This window comes from Anabrus simplex, chromosome 1, assembly GCF_040414725.1.
Source record: "Anabrus simplex isolate iqAnaSimp1 chromosome 1, ASM4041472v1, whole genome shotgun sequence".
Lineage (NCBI taxonomy): Eukaryota > Metazoa > Arthropoda > Insecta > Orthoptera > Tettigoniidae > Anabrus > Anabrus simplex.
The window spans coordinates 894,398,599-894,418,780 of NC_090265.1; the positions used below are offsets into that span (position 1 = coordinate 894,398,599).

General features: G+C 38.6%; 1 protein-coding gene across 1 annotated transcript in view; it reads left to right on the plus strand.

The window, feature by feature from the left end:
* The first annotated feature begins 58 nt into the window (after positions 1–58).
* RpS30 (ribosomal protein S30) overlaps positions 59–20,182 on the plus strand; it is a 29,738-nt gene continuing 9,614 nt past the window's right edge. Inside the window, exons 1-3 of the mRNA XM_067136592.2 lie at positions 59–184; positions 13,791–13,875; positions 19,739–19,930. Coding sequence (XP_066992693.2) covers positions 13,801–13,875; positions 19,739–19,930 — 267 coding nt within the window. The 5' untranslated portion in view covers positions 59–184; positions 13,791–13,800. The remainder of the gene's footprint in view (positions 185–13,790; positions 13,876–19,738; positions 19,931–20,182) is intronic.

Sequence of the window (20,182 nt, forward strand, 5' to 3'; positions counted from 1 at the left end):
CCATAATAAATTTCTGTTTTATATCTTATTTGTAAACGGAAATGTAAGTGCCAATTTACTTTAGTAGTACATCCAGCTACGTTCTTTCCGGTGTGTGGTGTTTGCTGCTAAGTTGATGGAGATAGATTGCTGTAAATTTATTCAGTTACTTGCAGAATTTATTAATCCAGTCGTTTATTAATAGGTTCGTACATAACATTTTGCATGTCTATTACACAGCATGTATTGTTAATGCACGGAATGTATTAAGTTTGGGCATGGCTGTTTTGCACGTGTCGAGTGGTATGTCTTGTAGTAATAGCGCTGTTGTGTGGCGCAGTATTGAGAAAACCAATTTTGAACTTACCATGCTACCACTGTTAGGTAGCAGAGGATGCAGGGTAGTACTTCTTTTAACAATTTTGATGTTGTTGATGTAGGTTATACATTTTCATTTGTAGCTGGGTAGAGATCAATATCGATCAATATGGTCGGTCCTTCATATTGCGGCCTCTCGACGGTTATATTTCGCACTCTTTGTTGAGATGCTCCTTGGGTCATGTTAGTGAAGATTCAAGGAAGCAGATGCTGGTAGAAGAATGAATATTAATATGTAGCATATCATCAGCCGTGTCGAAGTAGGTCTGGTTTCAGATCCTGAGGTTAATTATATGACAAGTACTCTATTGTACCTGATAAAAGATTCACGGATTGTATACTAGAAAGGGAGTAAGGGTTAGGTCTTGTTTAGGGACCAGTATGTCTCTTCACTGTTACTTATTAGTAAAGTGTGTGTAATTAATCTTCTCTTGGTACATTCATAATTTAATTAAGGTGCCCAGTTTGTACGAGATACACTACGATGTATACAGTTAGATTTTTCATGTTTGGCGCACTTAACTGCATGGTAGTGGTTGCAGAATCCCGTAAGTGGCAATGTGGACCATTTTTTGTTTCAAATTGTTCCATGGAGGATCCAACAGGTAGTCTGTTTAGGGCTCTGATGTTGCATATGATTTTTGTAGCCGCTGTTGCTGCCCTTGAAGTCATGTATGTATCCCAGCCTAGGTATCGGAAGCAATCTTCAGTGTGTAGCAGCTCGTATTGAAAAATGTCTTCTGGTGATACTTGTTCTACCTTCCTGAAGATCATACGATCATTCTTCTCTGCGTTGACGTATACATTTTAGCGCATTTTTCCGGCTGTTGTTGTCGTCTTAGTATATTACGTTAGTGTGTTACCTGCTATTATCCGCAGAACTTTTAGTGATACTTCGTTTTATGGCGGTGAGGAGTAAGGGGGGAGCTACCCCGGTTCCAGTAATACTGCCAACTGAATGGAAGTGAAATCTGAATTGAATCGATATGTATGATCGGTAGATATGAATTTTCTAAACCTTTATCTTAAGCCAACAACTGTGTTACACAATATATAACATTATATAACATTTCTCAATACGAATCTTGTTCCTAGCATGAATTCTCAGAATATATCACTTTCACAATCGTCATTGCTATCTGCAGTACTATTAATTACAATCTCGTCCATGGCTAATTTCCATGACACCGTCGTGCCTCCAGTATTCCTCCTCCAGTTCTTTCACCTTTCTGCAATACCCCCAATACTCCCAATCTACGGCAGATACTGAATGGAATGCCTCGATGGTCAGTCGTAAGTTAGCTGCTGACATGTCCCCCGTAATATTTTCCTCACTCGTGTTCAATCCTAACCTATATTTCGGCTTTGCCGTGTAACCAACAGTACGTAAAGTATTGCAATTATATCGGCTGATGTCTCACGGCGATGCATAATTGATTCATAGTTTTAGTGTCAAAGGTTGCCAATACGAATCTCAAGGATAACTGAGGTTACCAATTCAGCACTAGGAAGCTGAAGTATCACTAAAAGTTTTGCGGATAATTTCTTAAAGCAAGTCGCAGTCTTCAGTCAACTTGGTATGTATCTGCATTCTGGAGTTCTGTTAAGGCAGGGCCTCTCGGAGTGCACTGTGCACGGTGCAAAAGACGACTTTGCTTGGTTGACCAGATTGCAGACCCCCACTCCTCGATTTAGAGCAATAGCGCGGTCTCGCTCACTCCACCTGTCTCCCCCGTCCTCACTTGCTCCGTAGTGCTCCAAATCCGAGCCGACTTGAGCCGAGCTTAGCCGAGTAGCCCAGAGACAAAGCGTTGGTCTGAGCCGAGCTGAATGGGACCGATGCACTGTGCACAGGAATTCTGCGCCTCAATTTGCACGCGTGATATTTTGGGCATTTGAGAGGCCCTGTGTTAAGGACTTGAAATGTTGTTGTTGTTGTTGTTGTTGTTTGAGTCATCAGTCCATAGACTGGTTTGATGCAGCCCTCCAAGCCACCCTATCATGTGATAATCTTTTCATTTCTACGTAACTATTGCATCCTACATCTGCTCTAATCTGCTTGTCACATTCATACCTTGGTCTACCCCTACCGTTCTTACCACCTACACTTCCTTCAATAACCAACTGAACAAGTCCTGGGTGTCTTAAGATGTGTCCTATCATTCTATCTCTTCTTCTCGTCAAATTTAGCCAAATCGATCTCCTCTCACCAATTCGATTCAGTATCTCTGCATTCGTGATTCGGTCTATCCATCTCACCTTCAGCATTCTTCTGTAACACCACATTTCAAAAGCTTCTATTCTCTTTCTTTCTGAGCTAGTTATCGTCCATGTTTCACTTCCACACAATGCCACGCTCCACACGAAAGTCTTCAAAAACATCTTTCTAATTCCGATATCAATGTTTGAAGTGAGCAAATTTCTTTTCTTAAGAAAGCTCTTCCTTGTGCTAGTCTGCATTTTATGTCCTCCTTCCTTCTGCCATCGTTAGTTATTTTACTACCCAAGTAACAATATTCATCTACTTCCTTTAAGACTTCGTTTCCTAATCTAATATTTCCTACATCACCTGCCTTCGTTCGACTGCACTCCATTACTTTTGTTTTGGACTTATTTATTTTCATCTTGTACTCCTTACCCAAGACTTCATCCATACCATTCAGCAACTTCTCGAGATCTTCTGCAGTCTCGGATAAAATAACAATATCATCGGCAAATCTCAAGGTTTTGATTTCCTCTCCTTGGACTGTGATTCCCTTTCCAAATTTCTCTTTGATTTCCTTTACTGCCTGTTCTATGTAAACATTGAAAAGGAGAGGGGACAAACTGCAGCCTTGCCTCACTCCTTTCTTGATTGCTGCTTTTTCAAAGCCCTCGATTCTTATCACTGCAGACTGATTTTTATACAGGTTGTAGATAATTCTTCGTTCTCGGTGTCTGATCCCTATCATCTTCAGAATCATAAATAGCTTGGTCCAATCAACATTATCGAATGCCTTTTCTAGATCTACAAATGCCATGTACGTGGGCTTGTCCTTCTTGATTCGATCCTCTTAAGATCAGACGTAAAGTCAGGATTGCTTCACGTGTTCCTACATTTCTTCTGAAGCCAAATTGATCTTCTCCCAACTCAGCTCTCCCCAGTTGGTGATCTGGGAGAGAGAGCTTTTTTTCCCTTTTTTTAAAAAATATTTCATGCATGCATGAATTTCGTTCATTCACTCCTGCATTCATGCACTTATCATCCATTCGTTCATTCATTGTTATGCATTCATCCACATGGAATGTTCTCAAGTTATCTGCTGGTGTTCCTTAGATGTAGGCTGAGAGTATTCAACTCATTCAATCATCCAGTTACTTATTTGTTCATCATTCATTCATGCATTGTCTATATCAGGCCTTTCCAACTTGAGCACTTAGTGCTGGGGCGCAGCAGCGCTGCACTCAGCAGCACCGTTCCTCTCCCTCCCCACCTACTCCACGCAGTACATTGTATTGAACATCAAGAAAAATTATGAACAAAAAGCTTTCGCAACTTTAAATCTGTTATGGATACTGTGTCAAAATGTGCAAATTTCTGTAGAAAGCAAGGTTTGAACCATCGGCAGTTCAAAGAATTTTTGAAAAATCTCGAGGCAGAATGTAGCGACATTCCCTTTTATTGTATTGTGCGCTGGTTAAGTTGTGTGAAAGTGCTAGCAACCTTATTTGCAATAATTAAGAAATTGCTCTGTTCGTGGAGATGAAAGGTTCTCCGCTACCAACTTTGCGTAATAAACAATGGGTAGCGGACCTCTCTTTTTTGGCGGACACAATGTCTTATTTAAATATTTAATTGCAAGGGAGAAACACACTGATTAGCATCATGTGTGAAAGAATTAATGCTTTCAAAATGCAGTGTTTGTTATTGAAAAGTCAGCTTGAAGCCGGAAATTTTGACAATTTTACTTCATTAAAATCATTACATTTGTCTACCTACGAAAATCTTAGAGAGCATCAGGTGTCGTTACAGATTTTGCACCATGAATTCAATGCCCAATTCAAAGAAATGAATGATAGGGCACCTTGAAATATTTATGACCCCATTTTCAGCGCGTCCTGAAAATCACCATATTTCCAAACAGGGCTGATAAAACTACAGTGCAACGCAATCCTAAAGGACAGGTACTACCACTACAATGGTAATTTAATTTGCTTTTACAAAGGTGTTCATCCACAAAAATTTCCCAGACTTCAGCACTTGCCTTAAAATTTACGTCAATGTTCGGCAACTTATTCAATCGAACAGATGTTTTCAATTCTGAATTTAAATAAATGTAGAACTAGGACTTCTCTGTCTGATGTTGTCTTAGAGGCTGTGCTTAGAGTTTCTACTGCCAAAATGGATTGTACCCATTGTACGAAGACTAATGTTCTATATAGTAATTCTTTGCACATTGTGCGCGTTAAATAAATTATTATTATTATTAGGTAGTAAATTAGTTGCCGCAAAACGATGTCAACAATCGACTTAAACGCTGAATGTACCTTAAGGCAAACGTGTACAGAATAAATTGTTTATGTGTTCACAGAATTGTCATAAATAATATTGTTTTCATAAGCTGCGCGCTGACTTGACGACCTGTGGTTCCGCTTCTGCCACTTCCCCTCCTTCCCCCACCACCTCACCGGGGCTATAGCACAGTGCCGGGGCTGTGGGAGCACCTGAGTTGGAATCGCATGGTCTATATGTAATGTTCTCACCTTATCTGCTGGAGTGCCATAGATGTAGGCTGAGATCTTTCAATTCATTCACTCGTTCATTAACAGATGCTCTCTCCCCAGTTGGTGGCTATCCGTTATTGGGGAGAGAGGAGTGTTCATCCACTCATGAAATACAACCCAATTAGGCAGTTCATTCAGCCAGTCATTCATTCACTTATCTATATATATAAAATAACTTGTCCTGACTGACTGACTGACTGATTCATCATCGCAGAGCCAAAACTACTGGACGTAAAGAAATGAAATTTTGGGGATATATTCATATTAAGATGTAGGTGCTCGCTAAGAGAGGATTTTTGGATATTCCTTCACTAAGGGGGTGAAAAGAGGGGTGAAATTTTAAAATGAGTGTGTCTATATCTCGAAAGTTTAAAAGTTTACAGATGTAAACATTGGTATTTAGAATCTTCTTTAAAAATAAGGAAACACGTATTTTTTTGTTTTCATAAAATCCCAATAGGAGGGGTGAAAAGGGGTGAAAATAAGGAAAATGGGTTGAATGCCCTTAATCAGGATACCAGTACTTATATCTCAGAAACTGAAGATATTACAGACCTGAAAATTGGTACTTTTGATCTCTTTTAAAAATAAAGAAACACGTATTTTTTTGTTTTTGGAAAATCCAATTAATGGGAGGGTGAAAAGGGGGTGAATTTTTAAAATGAGTGAATCTATATCTCCAAACTTTTAAAGTTTGCAGATGTAAAAATTGGTATTTAGATTCTTCATTAAACATAAAGAAACACGTATTTTTTTGTTTTCGGAAAATCGCAATAGGAGGGGTGAAAAGGGGTTGAATGCCTTTGATGAGGCTACTTATATTTCAGAAACTGAAGGTATTACAGACCTGAAAATTGGTGTTTGGGATCTACTTTAAAAATAAAGAAACACGTATTATTTTGTTTTTGGAAAATCCAATTAATGGGGGGTGAAAAGGGGGTGATTTTTTAAAATGAGTGTATCTATATCTCAAAACTGTTACAGTTTATAGATGTAAAAATTGGTATTTAGAATCTCCTTTAAAAATAAAGAAACACGTATTCTTTTGTTTTCTGAAAATCCCAATAGGAAGGGTGTAAAAGGGTGAATAATGGGTTGAATGCCTTTAATGAGGCTACTTATATTTCAGAAGCTGAAGATATTACAGACCTGAAAATTGGTATTTGGGATCTACTTTAAATGTAAAGAAACACGTATTTTTTCGTTTTTGGAAAATCCAAATGTTGATGGGTGAAAAGGGGGGTGAATTTTTTAAAATGAATGTGTCTACATCTTAAAACTTTAAAATTTACAGATGTAAAAATTGGTAGTTAGAATCTCCTCTAAAAATAAAGGAACACGTATTTTTTTGTTTCCTGTAAATCCCAATAGGAGGGGTGTAAAAGGGTGAAAAATGGGTTGAATCCCTTTAATGAGGATACATATATCTCAGAAACGGAAGATATTACAGAACTGAAAATTTGTATATGGGATCTCCTTTAAAAATAAAGAAACACGTATTTTTTTTTAGTTTTTGGAAAATCCTATTAATGGCGGTTAAACAGAAGTGACAAATTGGGGTGAATTTTTTGAAAGATTATCTTGGAAACGTAAAATGTTACAGACGTAAAAAGTGGGTGTTTGGAATCTCCTGTAAATGTAAAGAAACATAGGTGATTTGTTTTTGGAAACTCCACTTAAGGGGAACCCAAAAGGGGTGAAATTTTAAAATGAGAATTTTTACAGTATATCTAAAAAAACTTAACATGTTACAGAAGTGAAAAATGGTATTTTAACATAAAGAAACGTGTATTTTTAATTTTCGGAAATACCACTTGGGTGGAGGGGGTTGAAAGTGACTGAAAATGGTGTTGAATTCTTTTAATTAGGCTACTGATATCTTAAAAATGAAGATGTTACAGACGTTAAATTTGATATTTGCAATCTGCTTTAAAAGTAAAGAAACACGTATTCTCGGAAAATCCAATGAAGCGGGGGAGGGGGGTGAAAGAATTGAAAAATTAATTTACTTTAATTGTATGAGAATATATACTGTACATCTAATAAAATCTAAAGTTGTTACAGACGTGAAAATTCGTATTTGGATCTCCTTTAAAAACAAAGAAAAACGCGTTTTGGGGGGGGGGGGGAGAACCATCTTGGGGGGCGGGAGTGTAAAGGAGTTGAATTCCTTTCATGAGGACACATAAATCAAAAAATGAAGAAGTTAGAGTCGTGATAATTGGTATTTAGAAGATCCTTCACTATTAAAGAAACAAGTATTTTTTACGGGAAAATTCACTTGGGGGGGGAGTAGTTTGAAATGAAGTGACAAAAGTAAATTATATTTATGGGGATACTTATATCTCAAAACTGAAGGTAATAGACGTGAACATTGGTGTTTGGAATCTCCCTTAAACATAAAGAAACACGCCTTCTTTTAATTTTTTTTTTGGGGGGGGGGGTTGGCAGTAAAAACTAACGGCGGTGGGGTGTAAAAGGAGGTAAGGCCAATTGATTTTACTGTTCTTAATGTACTTATAAGGATCCTCCGTTGCTCAGGCGGCAGCGCGCTGGCCTCTCACAGCTGGGTTCCGTGGTTCAAATATCGGTCACTCCATGTGACATTCGTGCTGGATAAAACGGAGGCGGTACAGGTTTTTCTCCGGATACTCCGGTTTTCCCCGTCATCATTCATCCCAGCAACACATAATAGTAATAATAATACTAATAATAATAATACTAATAATGTTCCGGACCGTCGTCAAATGTGCGGACCGCGCTGGAAACGGCTCCTGGACGGGTAATGACTAAGAATGCAGTCCGGCCGCGGGTTCAGTGCCGCGAAGGCACCCAATATGACACCACGCCGGATCTCCTGAAGGATTTTATCCAGATTAAAAATGATTATAGGAAAATACAGTATGGCAAAGATTTACGGACCCAACTGACCGGGAAGAATACCTGAGCCTAGCCCGGGAAGTACGAAATCGATTGCTGGAAAGGAAGATTGAAAAATGGGAGGAAACGTGCCGTAATCTAATAGAAAACGAATCAGATCGGGAATTTTGGTGGATTCTCGCTGAAAACGTGTCAGATCGCGAATTTCGGCGGATTATATATCTAAAACAATAAGCATTCAATTATAAATTTCAGTATAATATCGTAGCGAAGCACGGGTACCTTGCTAGTTTAATAATAAGAGCTCTGCCTAGTTGGTGGTTATTTGTGACTGGGTGAGAGACGTCTTTTCATGCCTGCATGGATCCAGGTCATTCATGCAAACATTCATTAATCATTTATTCATTCAGTCAGTTATGCATTCTTCCACATGGAATGTTCTCACTCTGTCTGCTGGAGTTCTGTAGATGTAGGTGAAGAGCATTCAACTCATTGAGTCACTTGTTTGTTCATTCATGCAGTGTACTAATACAATCCAGTCATGCAATTCATACAGTCATTCAAGTTAATTCATAATGTCTGTTGTAAGCTAAGGATAACATTGTTCAAAATAGTGAAATAAATACTTGCACTAACAAATTAATAGGCGTAAGATACGTGTTGTCCTAGAGTATATAACAATGTTAACGTCTAGGACAAAAATAAAAATCTTAGAAACTACAGTTTGGATATTGGGTGTAATTAGTGCATAGGCATAATTGTAATATTTAAGATATATTAATTGTAACAAAATTATGCATGTATCAAAATTATTTGGATTGCAATAACTGATTACTCTCTCCCCAGTTCCTGGCGATCCAGAACTAGGGGATGGGAGTATTCTATTCTACTGTTTAAAAACAGAAGTTAAATTTTGCTTCTGGTTGCCTACAGAGTACCACCCCTGGTACAGTATTGAGAGTCTGTCGTTGCAACATGTTGTATTTTAAGCTCACTGTAGCAGATCATTTTGCAGTGTGAACAACCAACTGCCAATATTTTGAGGCATTTCAGATATGTTTTGGCTGATGTTGCCTGTGCTCAAGTGTTCATCGAATGTTCTTTTGTAAGCATGTTTAGTGTCCAGCTCCATGACTAAATTGCTAGTATACTGTCCTTTGGTCCAGGGGATCCGGGTTCAATTCCCGGCTAGTACAGAGATGTTAATCTTCATTGGTTAATTCCAGTGGCTTGGGGCTGGGTGTTTGGGCTGTCTTCGGCATTGGAATTCATTATAGGTAGGATCCCGTCCTCACAGATGTGCAGGTCTCCTACACAGCGTCTATTTGAAAGACATGCACCAGGCGTCTTCAGAGGCCACATGCCATTATTATAGCATGTATACTGTCTGATGTGTTAATGGTTTTGCTGGCTGGTCTCTTTAAAATTGTATAACAATATTGAGTTGTTAAGTCAATCTCTTTAAGTTTTCTCTGTCCAGATTTTGCATTTCATAAGACTCAAAATAGTTTCTAGCTGGATTGGCATAGCTGAAGGGTGGATTTGGGCATGTCTGGATGAATATTTGGGTAAAGCTTCCGTACCCGGCAGGTGAAAATTCGATCTCTAACATAGTGTGATTCGGGCGACATCAGATATCACTTAGCAGGCTTGCCAATGTCTGGATTGGTTAGGTCTGGGGAGTGACAGTACCATTGGGCTGCATTGGGTAGGTCCGGCTAGTGACGACCATTGGTCTGGATTGGTTAGGTTCCGTAAGTTGCTTAATTATCGTGTGACTTACAAAGATGTCTGTGGATTTCACCTAGTCGGTACTTAACGTTATCACGTCACAGATAGAGCACTCTCATCCAGCACATACCTAGACTATTTCCAGATTGGCAGTTCACATTGAAGCCCTGTACCAGGACATGATGCGAGCTCTATCAGTCACAATACTAACTTGGCCGGTGAATGGGAAAACTGCATGAAGCTTGGTCGACCCATAGAAATACAGCGTGGTTGCATTCAGTGGATTTACACTGACTTTATTTAATTCTTCTATTTAAGTACCGGGGGAGAGGGGGGATCAAATATAAACAGGATTTTATTTATTTAAATTCATTTATTGAGAAACACAAGGCAATTACAGTTTATTTTTCCACATAGTTTCCTGCTTTGGAAATGAATTTGTCCCAGCGTATGGGCAGCTTTTTGATGTCCTCACCATAAAAGTAACAGGGTCGTGACACCAGCCAGTTGCGCACGAAGTCTTCCGCACTATTACATAAAATCAACCTTATGGTCTGTATCGCACTTTAACAGATGTATCGACGAGGTGGAAAATAAAAAATGCTTAGTTGAGAGTCTTCCACACTCTCGTCTTCAAATAGTTGCCCTCCTAGAGCTTCTTTAAGTGGTCTGAACAAATGGAAATCATAGGGCGATAAGTCCGGGCTGTAAGGAGGATGATCAAGTGTAGTCCAATTCCTGTAGCTTGGAGACAGAGCTGCAGTATTGGGCCGCGCATTCTCGTGGAGGAGGATGACCTGTCGACTCGGTTGGTCTCTTCTTTTGCGGCGATGTGCAACCCTCGCCTTGTTCAACAGTTCGCAGTAGTAAGCAGCATTGATTGTGTGTCGCTCATGTAAAATATCAATCAGCAAAATGCTTCACCGATTGAAAAGGAAAGATTGCAAGAACCTTGCCAGCTGACAGTTGAGTCTTGGCTTTCACTGGTACTGCCTCTCCTTTCCTCCCCCACTCCTTACTGGCTTGTTTGGATTCGGGAGTGTAGTGGTGGACCTATGTTTAGTCGCAGGTGACGATCCGCCTCAAAAATGCACCACCTTCTTCCGCAAACCTTGCTATAAGCCTGTGACAGACCTCCAAACATCTCAGCTTCAGATTTTCGGTCATAGGTGAGGGACCCATCTGTAACACACTTTACAGAACTGTAGGTCGTTTGTGATGATTGCTTGACAGCTCCCATAACTGATTCAGACTTGTTTGCAATTTCTGATACTCTTGCCTGTCGATAGTCATCAATAATGTCTTTTAACCGCACAGATGTTTTTGTCTGTAATGCTGATCCGAGGACGGCGATAGTGTTGCTGATTTTCCACACGTTCTTGTCCTTGAACTTTTTATGCCAGGCAAACATGCGTCCTTGACAATGTTTGTTCACCGAACTGTGCAGTCAATCTCTGGCAAATTTCCGCTGCTGTAACTCCTTCACGAGCAAGAAATTTTATAATTATGTGTTGCGCAGTGGAGGGGTGCACCTGTTGCTCTTGACATCGTGAGCGTTTTTTTAAATGTATAAAATTTTTATTGTGTGTTATTTCCCACATATTCAATTAGTCATAAGATTAATGTTCTTTCCTCTTTAAACTATGAATATGGGATATTTTTTGCCCCTTGATTGTATTGAATAGGTGGAAGATAACACACAATGAAAATGTTATACATTTAAAAGAAGTTACTTTCAATATGGATTTAAAAAACAGTGAATTTTATACTTGCAATTGAGAACGTTACCGACGAAACGGCGGGAAATATCTAACCCCATGCTCTCCCCACTCCTAACGGTCCTGCCTAAGCATAGCAGATGCGCGGGGCCAGTCCTACCAATTGTTGATGTTCAGGAACAAATATCCCAATTATATTTGATCGACCTTCGTAATACTGTCTAGGGGTTCTCTCCTTTCTACTGTACATATTTTTTATAAGAATTTTCTCTAAGTATGCTAATGTTGTAGTAATTGAATTCAGTTGTTTTGAAATAGTATGAATTCTTTTTAAAACATTTTCATGTGCAGACGCCTAGCAAAAACAGAGTCTGACAATACTGCTGTTGCAGAATCTGTTGAAAAATAAACCTGGCTTGGCAGTTCATTACAGGGTTATTCTACTTGTAACCAAAAGACCTTAATTCTTTTGTCGTGGAGCTGATTATCTTAAATTGTTTATATAGCTGTGATATTGAGGTATGTGCAATGAGGGGAGGTCTTTTGGAAATCGAGCTGAATGAAGTAATAAGAGGATATTGGTATATACTGTTGCATTTTGATTCTTGTCCCAACAATTTAAAATAATCTTGATATATGGGGAGGTTCTGAGTAATCAGAAAATGTTTATCTTTTTACCTTGTCTTTGATGGAGCTGAAGGTCAACAGGTTTGAGATTTGTGAGAAACTGCAGATGTAATATAAGCAGGATTGTATGAAAAGAACTTTATTATGGGTCATCTATTACATCTAGCTGGAAATATATATTCAGGTATTTCATAATGGAGGTCCCTCTTTTAGGGTCACTAGTAACCTTTCTTGAAATTAACTTATTTATGTACAGGCCAACAGGCATGGCGGGGTGGTGCTCAAGGAGACAGAAGTATGTCAGTGTTGCAACATTTTCTTCGAGATGTTGGAATTTGAATGTTTTCTGTGTCATGGTGGTTGTTAATTTATTTTAGGGGTCATCTACTCTGAATAATTGGGCACCACCAGAGCTGACTTCAGATTGAAGGTCATTATTTAAAAAACTAATAATTGTAATAAACAGTTTGTAATGATCAAGTTCATTTCTCCACAAACATTTACAGCTTGGCATGTCAGTTGAAGCCCTGGATATTATGTATAGCACTGCACCTCTTCTTGCTCCTTCTGTACCATATTCCAGTACTTGCTGTTATTCATTGCAGGAACGGGTATGTGTAAACCAGGCAACAGTGGGTAGTGAAAGAACAAGGGAGCTTTAACTCGGCCCTGCACGGAAGAACTGGGCGAGATACAACATAGCATTTCCTTGTTTTGCTAATTGCTTCTAAGCTAAATATATCTACTGGAGTGACATCCTATTGAAAGGCGGAAACACACTATCGTCAATTTCCGTGACCTCACGCGTACAGTATCGCAATCTAATTCGTCCAGAAAGATTTTCTAAAAGACGTCCGTAGAGGAGCACCTTCTTGGAATCAGGTCTTCTAAACCTGCTGTCTGCCTGTTCCAGGAACAGAAATAAAAATATATCTACTACACTATTCGGAAATCCTGTGTTTGAAACTCTATGCAGATAACACATACCTTGTTAACGGCGTCTCATTTAAACAAAAATGCTGAAATTATAACCTAATATGACCTTATATCACTAAAATGAGCAAAATATGACCAAAACAATAAAAATGGCCGAAATATGCATTTATAGGCAACATCAAATTGCTTTAAACTTGGTCAGGGACCAGTCATTCAAACTTATTTTTCAGATTTCGGGTAAAATGGGCTCAGGAAAAAAATGACTTTTCCTTAACATCCGAACCTTGGTAGTCAAAGTGACCTATAATTCCATGGAAATCGCTCCATGCATAATAAAATATATCGGTTGCCAAGAATTGTATTCAAGTTGACATTTACCGGACTGTCCCTTTGTCAGTCTCAAGAAACAAGCGAAATCATATTTTAAGCTCTACCTCCCCGTACATTTCAAATGAATTGCTTCGATTTCGCAGCGGGCGACCCACAGAGAGGCCGTTGGACTAACCTTTGAAAAACTTGTTCCTTTTTATAGTTAGCATTTCTTTCTAGTAACATAATGTGCGTTCATGTTCAGTGAAAATGTTTTCTTATGCATGTTGTTGTTTAGTTGTGTATAGCAGAAGTCAAGTTCCTCATATTTGCAAGTAATTTCTATTTTGGATTAATCCTTATTCTTTTGGTGACTGTCTATAGGCTAAATTTCCTAACTATATGAATTTGTCTAAGCAATTTGTGTGGCATTTGCTTGTATATCATCAGTGACATTTTGGTTTTCAGGTGAGACAAGATGCAGCTGCAGATCAGAGGACAGGGAACTCACATTATTGAGTGTGTTGGCGAGGAATCAATTGCACAAATAAAAGTAAGGTTTTCTAAGTAATATATTGTCAGGAATTACATAGTCTGAAGCAAGGAAAACAATTTGTGTGAACAAACATTCCATGAATATATGTCATGCTTTTATAAGACAGTGTACTTTTGTCAGATGTAATCATGTTAATTTCAGGCTTGCCTCTTCATTGAATCAAATTTGTAAGATTTAATTTGGATGTAACTGTTTTTGAAACTGTAAAGTGAATTTTGAAGCTTTTGGAAGTAAGGGAAGTAGCCTACCTCCAAAGAAAAATGTTAAAAAGTGGGGGATATTTTAAGATGAACCGTACAAAATTACTGTATGTATCAGTTGAAAAACCATTCAGAAAGTAGAGTGATACCTAGTCAGTACGTTCCTCATTAACACGTTAGCACATTTTAAATTCGAAGTCCTGATGTTAATCGTATTAAATCTGTTTAGAAAATACCTCACTTATTAAGTCACGAATTTTTGCTATTACCACTTAGTACGATTACATTTTTCCTAGACTAGAAAACGTTACTGTATTTGTCATCCCTTCTGATAGAAACATGATTTCCAACTCGGGTAAGAGCCGTTGCCACAGTTGCATGATTACGGGAAAAAGCCTTCCTGAACTTTAAAGGATAAGTTTCACTTTCGGGGAGCGAGCCGTTAGCCTCAGGAATGTTCAGTTTTGCTTGCCGGTTAGCAGCGAGAATGCTGAATTGCAGAGTGAACCTGTTTGTGCTTGTATTTCTCATTCCATTCAGAAGGTAGAAATGTATTTTGTGTTGAGTGGTACAGCGAAGTGTAGCTAATATTCGTCGCGTGATACAGTAGCCTATATCTGGATTAGGAATATAATCATGTGAAATTGACTCGCGTGGTGCATATTTGTCTTGTGGTAGCCTAGTTATGGATATGGAAAATGTTGTAAAGTTCCTTAATAATGAAGACAAAATTAAAATATTACGGAAAGTGGACTGGCATAAGCGCGCAGAGGTCGCGAATGTTGAAACTCGCACCTTGAGTTTCGACTTGATCACTCAAGTCGGTCGAAGTTTTGTTCGATTCAAAATGGTGGCAAAAGTCATTCCTCGCAGTTTCACATGGTCGAGTGTAATCTCCAAGTCATTTTCCAAGGGTGTGACTAGGAAGTTCTGTCTAATAACCCACTGCTCTGAAATAAAAAGCTCCTATCATTTAAAAAAATTTTTTTTAGGAGTGTGATCTGCAATAGTTCAATATTTTTGTTGGCCCCTGTGCACGTGTTTTCATATTTGTTTGTTTGGTGTTTTTCACACTTGCTGTGAAAGCCAAACGGCGTCCTCTTACTGACCACCCTGAGTGGCTGAAAATTGTCCAATTAGCCACTGTTTAGCCAGAAGTCTTGTTCTCATTGGCAGCTTTAAAATGTGAAGTAAATATATATCGGTGCTCAAATCTAGTATTCTTTTTTCTCCTTTGGACTGCATTGTGTTTTTGTTTACAGTGGTCATGATTGTGTTATTTCTTTATTTCATTAATTATAATTGTAAACACTTGTTTGTTTTCATCAAAATTATTTTTACGTTCAAACCTAACCTTAAATTTAACAGCGAAATTGTTTTTAATTTTTTAGCCTGTTCCCTCTTTATGACGTTATTAATTTCGGTACCCAAAAAAAACCGTCCTAGCCAGTACTGCACACAACTCTATATATTTCAGGTAGTTTCTGTCCCTTCGACCACTGAAACCAAATCGCACGTTCTTCTGCTCAGCTGCGTTGAACGTCTCGAGTGCAGCTGCCATTTGAAACACACCTGCAATCTCGTAGAAAAGTGGTGAAATACGTGTACTTCCAAGTGTGTGTCAGTTTTTGTGAATACATTTCTGTTTTGCTGTAAAAAATGTTTATTTTTTTGATTTTTCTTATAAATGTAAGAGTTGTGAAGTTGAATAGTGCTTATGCATAGGTATGCATGATCTGTGCCGGATCCCCCCTCTGTGTCATGAGGGGAGGTCTTGTGGGAATCATGCTAAATTGAAGTGATAAGAGGATATTTGTATAGCTGGCTTATGCTGCTGTCCTTTGATTCTTGTCACAACATCTGAAAGTAATCTTTGAACCTCTAGGGAGTATCTGAATAATCAGATGTCTTTATCTTTTATTTTGTTCTTTATGGAGCTTAAGGTCAACATGTTCAACTCAGTAGTGTTGGCAATTATCAGCATTAGTACCTGTAGGCTCCAGATGCTGAGCAAGGCAACCACAGTTGGGAAATGCTCGCCATGGAGATGTAACTGCTGCTACGGTGGTCTCTCGGTGTGACTGGGTGCGTAACAAACACATGCAAATATCCTTTGGAATCATGGCTATTGATGAGAAACTGGAGGGGAGAGAACTTCGCAGGTACAGGCAAGTCAAGCAGCAGAAAGCTGTTGTCATCTCAGAACTAAGGAGAGGCAGAGGATGTACAAGAACAACATGGCAGTGAACATCTGAAATCACTTTGAGGAGGAAGGACATACCTGTTGTCCAGATACAGAAGTAGAGGGAATACTCTCTGTGGATCAGAAGATCTATGTGAGAGATACTGCTGGCACATAATGGCGAAGGAAAATGAGAGAACCTGTAGGTGTAATATGACCAGGAATCTGAGAGCTGTTGAATCATGAGGTTGGAGTGGCACATTCTTCATTATACGAGGGGTGTTTGAAAAGTCTGTGCAAAAATAAAAACTACTTACGTGTTTCGGGTATACCTTTTTTTATTTTTCGACATAGTCTCCTTTTGAGGCTTATACATTTTGTCCAACGATGTTCTAGTTTGTTGATCCCTTCCCAATAATAGGATTTGTCCAAGTCTGCAAAATATCCATTAATGTTTGCAATCACCTCCTCATCTGGAGAATAGGGGGATGTGAAATGAGTTGGAATCCTATTTCCATTAATTTTGCGACCACAACTGCTGAGGTGTGTGCTGGTGCGTTGTCATGATGGAAAAGGACTTTCTTGTGCACGGGCGATGTTCTTGCAGCTCGGTTTTCAAACGGTCCAATAATGATGAATAATATGCACCGTTAATAGTTTTACCCTTTTCCAGATAGTTGGTGAGGATTATCCCTTGTGAATCCCAAAAGACAGTCGCCATAACCTTTCCGGCCGAAGGAACGGTCTTCGCCATTTTTGGTGGAGATTCCCCCTTGGCAACCCATTGTTTAGATTGTTGTTTGGTCTCAGGAGTATAGTAATTTATCCATGTTTCATCCACAGTGACGAAACGACGCTTTAAGTCCTCCGGATTCTTCTGGAACAGCTGCAAACCATCCTTGCAACACTCCACACGATTCCGTTTTTGGTCAAGCGTGAGAAATCGCGGCACCCATCTTGTGGATAGCTTTCTCATGTTCAAATGTTTATGCAAAATATTATGTACTCATTCAGTCGAAATGCCCACAGCACTAGCAATCTCACGCACCTTAACTCTTCTGTCATCCATCCCCATATCATGGATTTGATCAATGATTTCTGGATTCGTAACCTCCACAGGCCGTCCAGAACGTTCAGCGTCACTTGTGCCCATATGGCCAGTCCGAAAATTTTGAAACCACTTATAAACTGTTCTAATCGAAGGTGCAGAGTCACTAATGTTTATCAAGCTTCTCTGTAGTCTCCTGAGGCGTTTTGGCTTTCATAAAGTAATGTTTAATCACCACACGAAATTCTTTTTTGCCCATTTCTTGAAAATCACTAGACTTCTTTGATTCACACGAATGCCAAACACAAAGAAATAGACGAATATGGCTGAAACTTGGTGTGCATTCCTTCAAGAGATGCTACTAACTAAACACGAACTCGATACGCGCCGGTGGGTGCCATCTCTCGGACTTTGCACGGACTTTTCAAACCACCTTCGTATTTAGCTAGATACCATCTGTTCAGTTCTTTTTGTAAAGAGAGTCCCTCTTCTAGGAGCACGAGTGGCCTTCATGAAATTCTATAAAAATAGTTAATTTGTACACTGGCCACGAAGCAACTTCGTGAGTTGGTGTGCAGGAAGACCAAAATACCTCAGTGTTGCAGCTTCTTTATAGATTGACACATCTGATAGGAAAATAAAGTACTATGGCATTATTAGCTCGCTTGGTTTGTGTAAGAATTGATTTTTGGAGCAGTATGAGATTACATATATTAGCTTCATTCCTTACTGACAATGCTGAATTATAACATAAGTTTATATTCATCATCCTATTCAGTACATATTCATAACTCCCCGAGGGGGTTAAAAGGTCGTCATAAAATGTGTACAAGTTTGTCTTCAGTGAATTTTTTTTTCAGCTTCAAAATTTTTAAATTTATGTTTCATTTTTATTTTATATTTAGTTAAACACAGTGCAAAGATCATTGAGCTTATTATACAAAAAGCTTATCGCTTAAAATGGTGTTATTAAAAAAAGTTGTTGTTCAATCTTTTGACATGTAAGGCTGTGGAATTGTCTTTTGAAACTAGTAAGTATGGTTGTCTATAATTGTAATGTTGTGAGTTTGTAGTTCAATCTAGGATTGAAAATATCTAAATGTACGTATATTGTTGTACACGAAAACATAGTGCTTTATGATACAATGTGGTAAAATGACATGCAGTAGAAGTCCTATAGCGAGAATTTGCAACGGTGAAAACAATATAGTACGCCCCTCGTAATTATGTGAAAATCTGACGCCTAGCAACCATATACTGAAAATATATTTCTTCCTTCAGTTACACACAGAACATTAGGTTTGTCAAATTAAATGCAAAACAAGCAAAACACATGGGAAAATACACATGTGTTTTTATGTGAAATAACCGTCTGAAATTTATTCACAGTCTCAAGAATTTAGAATAACCAGAGATCCCTTAAAATGGAGAAGGCAAAATCAGTATTAGATCAGAACCATTGACTGAACTCTGCAAGAATGTCATAGTGCCTTTTACTTTACCATGCAGTTGATTTCAGTAAACAAGTACAAAGCCTTCTCGTTTCAGCATGAACAATGACCAGTTATCCACTGTCAGAAATAGGTTGAAGAATCACTCTTTTCAGCATCACCTCAGACTTTCTGTGGCTTATTTCGCAAGTATGTGGATGATCCTGAAAGAAAAACAAACATTTGGATCCAAATACTCATAATGAAGTTAGAATATTCTGTGAAATATTTTTGCAGTCTCATACTACATGAATGTTCACCATTCATAACAATACAAGTTGGCATCAAATATCTCAAATTACCAACTGCTGAGTTCGAAAATGCTTACGACATCATAATAGTCGCATCACTTGGTTCTTTGTTCCTAGTGAATTTCTAAATAATGAAACTAATCATGCATGCACATTAGGAAAACTTAGTATATTAATTCTCACCGACTCTCTTGCACTCGGTATGTCAGATATGAGAACGCCTCAGTTACCTTAAACAGAGTTGACATGCTCCCTCCTAGTCATATTTGTATAATGCACTATTCAGTGTTCTATATCTGAGGGAATTGTGCAAGATCTTAGAATTTTCTGACCTTAACTCATTCTCCATACCGTTGTCAACATATCTAATAGCATTAAGAACATGTGTGAGTAAATTGGCAATGTTTGATTTCTATATCCAGACCCAATTGTTGTAGGTGGTGTAAGTGCATGTTTATCTCACTGACAGTGTATGTTATCTTATGTGTTATCTTATGCATTGTTTAAAAGTGCCTTGTGATTTAAACCAGTTGCTCTCTTCAGACTGATCATGACAGGTAACATTCCCCCTTAGAACTGTATGAATCTTGCTTGTGAAATTGTTGTTTCAGAAACAGATTTAATTCCTTTCCAGAACACTTCCACCTTCTTTAATTGTTTCTGATTTGATTACTAATGGTTTGTTGTAGGAACGTGTTGCAGCCTTAGAGAGCATTCCTGCTGAAGAAGTATCTTTGTTCTGCGGTGGATCCCCTCTTGCAGATGATGCTCTTGTGTCTGGACTCCAGTGTCTCAGTTTGGACGTGAGTGTTTCCCTTAAGGGAGGTAAAGTCCACGGATCCCTTGCTCGAGCTGGAAAAGTCAAGGGACAGACTCCAAAGGTAAATATAAACTTTGTTAAATGAAATCTAAATCAACCTCTGGGTCCACTAAACTCTGAGGTTTTGGGCCATTTTATAAAACGTATTTCACTAATATTATTAGCAAAATCCAATATATTAACTAGTAATATTAGGATTGAAAATGAATGAAAACCTACAACCTGTTTTCCAGCCTTTGACCAGGTCAGGGATGTAATGAATGAACCATAATAGGCTATTGTTACAATGGGATCACCACTCCCAAAGTGATTT